Source organism: Myotis brandtii, unplaced genomic scaffold (assembly GCF_000412655.1).
Source record: "Myotis brandtii unplaced genomic scaffold, ASM41265v1 scaffold417, whole genome shotgun sequence".
NCBI classification, from domain to species: domain Eukaryota; kingdom Metazoa; phylum Chordata; class Mammalia; order Chiroptera; family Vespertilionidae; genus Myotis; species Myotis brandtii.
The window spans coordinates 949,992-959,821 of NW_005366017.1; the positions used below are offsets into that span (position 1 = coordinate 949,992).

General features: G+C 44.6%; 1 protein-coding gene across 1 annotated transcript in view; it reads left to right on the top strand.

Moving 5' to 3' along the window:
- The window catches only part of VWF (von Willebrand factor), a 121,710-nt gene that overhangs the window by 85,324 nt on the left and 26,556 nt on the right, over nucleotides 1-9,830 (top strand). The window contains exons 34-38 of the mRNA XM_005873725.2: nucleotides 521-698; nucleotides 2,433-2,653; nucleotides 3,834-4,026; nucleotides 4,222-4,563; nucleotides 6,308-6,507. Of these exons, the coding sequence (XP_005873787.1) occupies nucleotides 521-698; nucleotides 2,433-2,653; nucleotides 3,834-4,026; nucleotides 4,222-4,563; nucleotides 6,308-6,507 (1,134 nt within the window). The remainder of the gene's footprint in view (nucleotides 1-520; nucleotides 699-2,432; nucleotides 2,654-3,833; nucleotides 4,027-4,221; nucleotides 4,564-6,307; nucleotides 6,508-9,830) is intronic.

The following is a 9,830-nucleotide window of genomic DNA, read 5'->3' on the forward strand; positions in this document are numbered from 1 at the left end:
GAGAGAGAGAGAGAGAGAGAGAGAGAGAGAGAGAGACATAAACCGGTTCTTTTAAGTAGAGGCGCTTTGGGATTTGAGAAATGAAAAGACAGGACACAAATAGAATAAGTTGGGACCGGGTGTGGCGTCTGCCCTCTGATAGAGGGACAGACAGATGCGCAGCACCAGAAGTAAATTTAATATATATTCAAGGTAACGGGAAGTTACATCACATCTGGGTGGGCCTTGAGTTCCTGGCAACATAATAGGACCCACCCCCCATAGCACCTGGCGGGAAAAGTCAGACTGAGTGGCGTCCTAGCCTCTTGATTAGGACCGCCCCAGGGCATGGCTCTGCCTGCACTCTGAGTTCAGCTGACATATTTAAAAAATGCCGAGAAAGTGCTTGCCAGCAGCCCTCCACAGCCTATGTCCAGGTTTTAGTCTCTATGTCCTCAGAGGGGTCTTGGCCTGGTAGATGGGCTTAGAGTTGGAGCACCTCATCCTATGTTCTGCCTAAATCTGGTTCTTTCTTTTGCAGCCTGGGGATGTCTGGACCTTGCCAGACCAGTGCCACACAGTGACGTGCCTGGCGGATGGCCAGACCTTGCTGAATAGTCATCGGGTCAACTGTGAACGGGGGCCAAAGCCTTCGTGCCCCAACAGCCAGTCCCCTGTCAGAGTGGAAGAGACCTGTGGCTGCCGCTGGACCTGCCCCTGTGAGTCCTTTGCTTCTCCAGCCTAGACAGTGCTAAAGGGGCAGTGCTTTTAGCTGGGCTGTGCAGAAAGGTAGACTAGAAGCTAAGCACCCTCACTCCTCACCACACGCATGCACAGTGCTATCTTTACCCATGTTCACACCCTATCATATCCTCTGGACAGGTTTCCATTCAGTCCCGGGGATCCCTGTTCTCTTCCTGTGTCTTTGTTTTTATTTGTTTCTTTGTATGTTTTTGTTAATCCTCACCTGAGAATATTTTCTTATTGATTTTAGATTGAGTAGAAGAGAATAAGGGAGGGAGAAGGAAGAGAAAGAAAGAGAGAGAGAGAGAGAGAAAGAGAGAGAGAGAGAGAGAGAGAGAGAGAGAGAAGCGATGTGAGAGAGACACATCAATCGGTTGACTCCTACACACACCCTGAATGGGGCTGGGATTGAATTTGCAACCCAGGTATGCAAATTGATCGTGATCTTTTGGTGCAAGGCCAACACTGAGCAACACCGGCCAGGGCTCTTCCTATGTTTTTGTAGGGCACGTATGGTGGACAGGGACATTTTCATTCACTTGCCAAGTGTGAGCTCACACCATTTCTTTACCTTGTGACTTATTACATTCTCCTAGAAGTTGGGGCTGGATTCCTTGACAATATTCATAGCTGGAGTATTTGGGATCCCTTGCAGCATGGATGTCAACAGGCCAGGAGCATTCAGTACGGCCATTTGGAAATGCCTGGCTGCTCAGGGACTTAGGGTAGTTTGAGTGGAAGAAGCTCTTGGAGAGGCTGCTCAGCTCTGACCGATGGTACATCCAGACCCACCATCTGTTAGTGGCTGTGCTGCCTTGGTGTTCAGGTGGAGATTGCCTGTCTGGGAGTGAGGGACGTTAGAGTGGCCTCACTGACTCACTAAACTGCCTCTAAGTTCTTTCTTGGGCTTTTATTTACCCACCACCATAGATGTGATCATGGTTTGTCTGGAAAGCTCACCTCCAACTTCATCTAGGTCCACAGTTAGCTTTCAAATCATGTATGGCAGTGGTGCCTTCCATGGGGGGATTTTCACAGAATCCTCTTACATAGATGCAAGATGATTAGTATTCCCAAGTGGTGTTGTAATTGGAACCTTGAGAATTTGTTGATTACATGAGTGAATGAGTGGCAAATGAGGGAGTGCTGAGACCCAACCGTTTGTTTTGGCTTTGGAAGTATTTCTTGTGTGCGATCTCTTAAGGGATCAAGTCAACATGGCCACTTGTACTGTTAGTCACTTGGCAGCTGAAAGGACACACGTGTTTTTAGGTGAACTTTCTTTACAGTGAGATCGTGAGCTCATGCCTTGCTTAGCTCCTCATGATTTCAATGAGTCATAGCACCCCTAGAACTTAACTTTGTTTCTTGGGCCAAGGCAGAGTAGAGCATTCACTTCGCACGTTACAATTTTTTTTTTGGAAATATGGTTCTACAATTTGCCACATTTTTTTTTTAATGTAATGCTTGTTCTTGTAAGCTTTCTCTAGGAAAAGATTTAATGACCATGTGTTACTTACCTGAGGCACTCTACCTCTCAGAATCTCAGATTCCTAATCTATAAAAAGGAGGAAATGAAACTATAGGACTTCAAAGGGCCCGTTCAGCTCTCAACTCTGTTTATCAGTGTGCACTTTGGTAACACTGCCTCTTTGTGTGGATGGGAGTTTGGATAATGTCACATCCCTCATTTGCTGTCCCCTGTCCAGGTGTGTGCATGGGCAGCTCTACCCGGCACATCGTGACCTTTGATGGGCAGAATTTCAAGCTGACGGGCAGCTGTTCGTATGTTCTATTTCAAAACAAGGAGCAGGACCTGGAGCTGATTCTCCACAATGGTGCATGCAGCCCTGGGGCGAGGCAGGCATGCATGAAGTCCATTGAGGTGAAACATAACGGCCTCTCGGTTGAGCTCCACAGCGACATGGAGGTGAGGTGCCTTTTGTGGGTCCCATGGCAAGGCAGCCACATGGACATAGTGGCAGTTGGTTTTAGCTGGCACTCCTATTAGAGACGCAGCCTTCTGCCTAACTAGCAGAGTACCACCTTCTTTGGAGGGGCTTCTTGCCATCTCCCTTGTTTTGGTGTGATTTCATGTTGTTCTGGGCCCAGATTTGGTACCAATTTTAGTTAGCATTAAATTGTGAAGGTAGTGCCAGATTCTGGCACTGGTAGAAAATTGGGGTTGACAGCAGTACTGTTTACCCAGCAGGCATTATGAGCCCAGTGCCTCGGGCTTGTCAGCTTTCCAAAAGAAACTATTTAGTGCCTAAATTAGGGCATTTGGAAATATGTAGGGCCTCAAGAAAATGTATGGCTCCAAAATTCAAAAAGAAAACTGCAAAACCGGTTTAAATAAATGTTTGGTTAAATGCTTACTAAAGGTTATATTATGCCAATTTCTTTACTTGTTCATTTAGAAATCATAAATATTTCATTATGTGAAAACAACTTATAGGTTAGATCTCATTTTGCAAGAATTCTTGAATATGCACAGCAATCGCGGAAAAATCAGAGCTAGTCATATATTAAATGAGTAACTCACAGCCAAAATTTTAAAATTAGAAAGGAGAAAAAGCCTTCCAAAATGTTTACAACAAAAATAATATCGTGAGATGTGAATATATTGAATATGTTTGATATGCTGTGTGATGGGGCCTCCAAAGAGCTCCTAATGACTCTCCCCCACAAAGCCAAACCAAACCAAACAAAACAAAACCAAACAAAAAATTTAAAATAGTCCTGTTAGTTGTTCCTGGAGACACTGATGAGCTGGCAAAATGGCAACTTTCCCACCCTATCCTTAAGGGGTTGTCCTCCCGCGTGGAGCACACAGAGACTCAAAGTTCAAGGTGCTTCAACTGCTGGGCTTTCAGGTTCCAGGTTCATGGGTCTCTGTACAGTATTATAATAGTCTGTTTTCATGCCAAGCTCTTCAAAACCCCTTTATCTTAGAAGAGCTGCTGATAAACATCAGGATTTGTGGATAACCCTGGAATTGAGTGTGGTGAATGTTGGAGACTGCTAGTAAATTCAGGAAGAAGCTAAGAGTGAAATTTTAGGATTCCTTATTGCTGTGACAACTGATCAATATTTTCTTCTTTGGGCAGGTGGGGGTGAATGGGATTCTGGTCTCTGTCCCTTACATGGGTGGGGACATGGAAGTCAACATCTATGGTGCCATCATGTATGAGATCAGATTCAATCATCTTGGCCACATCTTCACATTCACTCCACAAAACAACGAGTTCCAGCTGCAACTCAGCCCCAAGACCTTTGCTTCAAAGATGTATGGTCTCTGTGGTAAGAACATCTTGAACTCTCCCTCCTTTTATATTTGTAAACCTTCCTTGCTCTACTCTCAGGACTCTTGGATGTTTGTATTTCTGGGTCCAGTAGCAAGTTTCAGATGCTGGTGGGGATGGAGAATGGCCAGGTCTCTGGCATCAATATGCTGGCACCCACAGCTACCAACCTTGTCTTTCCTTGTTTCTCTAGGGATCTGTGATGAGAATGGGGCCAATGACTTTATGCTGAGGGATGGCACGGTCACTACAGACTGGAAAAGGCTCGTCCAGGATTGGACTGTGCAGCAGCCGGGGAAGACATGCCAACCTGTTCCCGAGGAGGAGTGTCCCATCTCCAGCACCTCCCACTGCCAGGTCCTCCTCTCTGCACTGTTTGCTGAGTGCCACAAGGTCTTTGCTCCGGCCACATTTTATGCCATGTGCCAGCAGGACAGTTGCCACCTGGAGCAAGTGTGTGAGGCGATCGCCTCTTATGCCCACCTCTGTCGGACTAATGGGGTCTGTGTTGACTGGAGGACAACTGATTTCTGTGGTGAGTATCTATATGTACCCCCTAAAATTTGTGAATACCAACTAATTGTGGGCTTGCTCAATTTCTCTGGTACTCAGATTCTTTATCTGGGTAATGAGGATCAAAATCCTGCATTTCTTTTGATCTAGGATTTCAGTTAGTATCAAAGAAGGTGGGAGATGTATAAGTAATTTGAGTGTTGAATTTCTATGTAAATGAAAACACGATCATTTCTATTAGTATTCTACTGTTCAGACAAATATGATTTTAATGTGTTAGGCACAGACGGGCACCAGCAAAGTACAGAATAATCAGTCATTTTGAATTTAAAGTTCCACCAAGCTTTAGCAAAGCCTCACAGAGCAGGCCATGCCTGAGCAGAATTTTGGAGCGTGAGCGGAATTTTGCCATTTGAATACCAAGAGTTTTCTTAGTTACAGATGCCACAGGGTAGATAGCTCCCCTTCAAGGTTAGCTTCCCTATTTGGACTCGAACTAATATAATCCCTTACTCTTATTTGGTGGGGAGAAAGGAGTAGAGAAATGAATATATACAAGCATCTTGGAGTCTCAGGGTTTATGAGTTTATAATTATACAGCTGCCAGCAACTCTTACATGGGGCTGGAGGACTTGGGCATTCTAGTCGCAGCTCAGCTGGTGATGGGCACCAGTTTCTGCATCTTAGAACAGTGATGGCGAACCTCTGACACGCGAACTCATTTTTTTTGGTTGATTTTTCTTTGTTAAATGACATTTAAATATATAAAATAAATATCAAAAATATAAGTCTTTGTTTTACTATGGTTGCAAATATCAAAAAATTTCTATATGTGACACGGCACCAGAGTTAAGTTAGGGTTTTTCAAAATGCTGACATGCCGAGCTCAAAAGGTTCGCTATCACTGATCTTAGAATGAGACAGTTGGACTAGACAACCCCTAGGTTCCTTTGAGCTCTGGTTTTCTGAGTGCATGTGGATGGTACTGCCCCCTTTCCATCTGCCTGCAGATCAAAGGGCAAATGTTAGTTTCTGAGTTACCTCTATCACCTTCTCTGCTTAGCTAATTTTTTGGTCTACCTCCTATTTGTACATAGGAAAACCCTGGATGCTCAAAATCCTTGGAGACTTTCTCTGCCTTGGCACCATGAGAACCTGAGAAAGGGGCTGAGGAGGGCCAGGGTGGGAGGAATGAATTACCTTGTAGCTTCTCTCCCAAGGCAATTCATCATACCTGTAGATTCCTTACTTCATTTTAAGAGGAGTTTGTAAGCATTAAATATAAATGTATTCAAAAGAAAGAACCATGATACTTCCTAAGGACACACAGGTTTTATAACCAGTTATGATTAAATTTGGCTGTAACAGAGAAATAAAATTCTCTGTCACACAGTGATCAGAGGGAGGTGGCTCCAGCTGTTTCTTAGCCTCAAACTGGATTCTAGCTTTTTGCTCACCCTCACTTGGGTGTGGGATTTCCTCATAGTTTAAAATGAAGCTCTAGTTATCATATCTAAGTTCTGAGAACCAGAATGGGTGAAGGATGGAAAAGGGAAAAAGGGTATGCATAGTTGTTTTTTTGAAAAAAGATTCCTGGAGGCTGCTATAGGAGTCTACCCTTCTTCCTCCATTCATAGGTCAAAACTTTGTCACATGACTACACTTAGTTGCAAGGGAAGTTGGGAAATGTAATCTTTATTCTGGGTGCCTCTATTTCCCTCTGGTGGGAGTGAGCCATCCAGGGTGACCTCCTTCTCCATCTGCAGCTATGTCCTGCCCACCATCCCTGGTGTACAACCACTGTGAGCATGGCTGCCCCCGGCACTGTGAGGGCAATTCAAGTTCCTGTGGGAACCATCCCTCGGAAGGTTGCTTCTGCCCCTCACACCAAGTCATGCTGGAAGGTAACTGTGTCCCCGAGGAGGCCTGCACCCAGTGTGTCGGTGAGGATGGAGTCCGGCACCAGGTAGGAGCCCTGGTCTTTCACCTCCCATGGGGCTGCTTCTCTCTGGGTTCAGTAGGATGAAGTGTTCACCAGTAATTGGCCCCTTCTAACTTTAGCAGCAGGGGTTGACTCTTAAGGGGGTCATTGAGGGGTAGAGGAGCAATATGACATAGTGGCTTTTGAGTTAGATCTTGGTTCATATCTTGAGTCTGTCATATATTAGCTATGTTACTACTATTGCTACTACTACTTTTATCATTATATTCATGGAAATAGATGCTATAGGAACCCAAGAGAGGATAGGAAAAGAATATTTTATATGGTGATGTCTACCATTATGATGATATATTATATACCTGGCATTGTACTAACCACTATCTATTCATTATCTCAAAATTTTTCAAAGGTGTGTTTTGCAGGATTTAACGGTTACCTGTGGTAAAGAGCATTTAAAGAACACTAGTTAGACAAGTTAAATAGGTTTCTTTATTGTAGGGCTATTTAGAGTTTTTAATGTACTAATGTGTGGCAAGTATTTAAGAGGGTTTTCACTTCTCAAACTTATCTGACCATGGAACTTGTATGTGTGGTGGATGAGTGAATGTGTATGTGCATGTGGACTAGGACTAGTCTCTTGGACTAGGATTCCAAGAACACACTGGATATCTTGCATCATCTCATAAACACAAAACATCTATGAGAAAACTAAGGCTTAGCTTAGGGCACTGCCCATGGACACAGTTTGTAAGTTATGGAGCTGGGTGTTGGACTCAGAATTTGAAGCTATGTCTGACTCCAGAGAACTTGCTTGCTCCAATATACGAAATTGCCCTTTTACTAGGTCTTTGTGTGTGTGTGTGTGTGTGTGTGTGGGGGGGCTGATTTGTGTGGAAGTAATCAATTCTTTTAGCCTTTTAGGAATTATTGATACATTTTGAAAGGGTCCTCCCCCATCCAAAGATGACAGTCGTATCTCTCCACAACATGTGTGTTTGTCGGATCTGGGGCAGTGTGTGTCTGTGCACATGTGAGTATGTGCTGTGGTTCTGTCCTTCATCCTTGACAGTGATATTACAGAGCATGGTAGAGGGAGGAATACATTTGGCTTCTAGCAAAGGAGAATGTGTTCTACGATCATGTGCCGATCCCCACACCTAACATCTCTGTCATCACCAAGGAGGGCTTTATCACTAAGTGATAGGGTTTGGTGACTTGCCACTATGTTTAATCACCGCTAGGAGAGCTCCTGGGAAGGCCAGCTAACCAAACTGGGGAATAATGAAAGCAACAATTCCAGTAACTGCACTGTTCCTCCCTGACACTGTAAGCCAGGAAATGGACTATTTTATTTGTTTCTCCCCAAAGCTCTGTAGAAATGTTGTCCCACTGAATGGAAGGCTCAGATGGCACAAGGTGATAAAACTGGCATTCTTATTCACTACGCCAGGTCATCCCATAGTGTCCTAGTCTGACATTGATCTCATCAGAACCCTGAGCTAAACTCTGAGCTAACTGGGAGTGCAGGTCAGCACGGGCATCCATTAGGCTGTTACTTGGGTGGCTCCACCTGCTCTGTTTTGTTGTTGGGCTCTATCCCATTTATTTTCACTGTGGGACAAATAAACTCAGAGGGAAGCCCAGTCATACTCTACTGCTGTAGTATTTCAACTTGCCAATTTAAGTGACTTCCTGTACCACAGTATTCTCCAAACGAGCTGACAGAACCTTACACTGCTCTCCCTGCTTTGCACAGCTCCTGCACTCCTGCTGGGCTCCAGGGATGTGTACCATTCCCAGGTGGGGCTAGCACCCAGTGGCAATTGCAGACTGGTTTTGCTGCTGGTGGTAATATACTCTCAGAGGGAGGCAGATGTGGTCTCTCCTCCCTTCCTTCACATCCTGACGAGAAGTCAGCTCAAGTTTGCAAAGTGTCTCTGGCTCTGTGGCCACCAGCTGTCTGCAGGGCGCTGAAAGCAGGAAGCTTGTGAATTTTATGTTAGTGTCTCTACCCCTCTTTTCTCCACTCCTCTCTGGCCCTGTTTCCCCTTTCCCTGCTCCCTCATCTTCAGTGCAACACATCGGGGATATGCATTTACATGGTATAAAGAATGCTTCCAAATAGTGCGCTATTTTTGATATAGAAACCATCTTATAAAAATATTTTAAAATCAAGTAGCATAAAATGAATTAATTAAAACTATGAAGGGAACACAGCCGGTTGTAGTTATTTCAGAAAATACTACAGCTTACACAAATGAAGACAAGTATCTTATCCAGCCACCTGCAATTGCAGCTTTTACTTTCAAAGTAGAGTTAAGAACAAAAAAATCTAATATGAAAAGTATTTCCATTAAATGAAATTTTTTAAATTAAAAATAAAGGCCAGAATTTTTTTCCTTCAGGGAAATAAACCAGGGTATAAATCTCTTGTGGTAACATCGGAAGGGCAAAATATTTACCAGTTTCCATAGCTCTTGTTTAGTTTACAAAGTGCACTGTAAAGACGGGAGCCTTTGTTGCCGGCTCAGAAGGGATCCAGAGCCATGCTGGCTGTTCCTCTCTCCGTGTTGGGGAGCAGGGGGTGCTGTGCAGAGCAAGCACTGCTTCAGCTCAGCTCAGCAAGAACTGCCTCCATCACCCAGAAGCCTAGCGCCCCTGCCTGGAGCCTCCCTTTCTCTCTGATCTCTGGTGTTCTGTAACCTATACATTTCACTTGCGTCTTCTCTTAAATTCTCAGCTGTGGGCTTGTATTCCTTCTGTGACCTTGGGCTTTGAAGACTTCTAGGTTCCCTTGCCGTATTCTCTGTGGGCCATTCTTTTGTCATCTAAATCTTTAACTCCAGCTAGCTCTCATACCTGTTCTCCTGTCTCAGTAATTGTCACATCCTGGCCCTGGAACCTGGGGGGGGTGAGACAGGGCTGCCTGGAGTTGGCCTGTGCTGATGCAGGAGCGCCATCTGCTGGCCCACTTGCTGCATAACCCGGCATGTTATGCCCCTGTACAGCTGGCTGCTGGCAGTTTTTAGAAGCTTAGCGTTAGCCAGAAAGGGCTTTTCCAGGGGCCCAAGATTCTGTCTCCTGTCTCAGGCAGGCCTCCTTAAAGCTACCTGGGAAAATAAAAATCCCCGGAGGAGGAGGTTTAGCACCTGTGTTTGGTCATCTATTGTGGTGTTGCCCATTCTCAGGATAGTTGTAGCATTATTTATTCTTAAATTTAGATATCTGAAGTCCACAAAAACAGGCTCTTTAAAAAGCCTCCTTTAAAAGAGAGAAAAACCCCTCAAAACACATAAAAACTATAAGCCTCTTTTTATTTCACCACCTTTGCCATTTAAAAGTTGGGA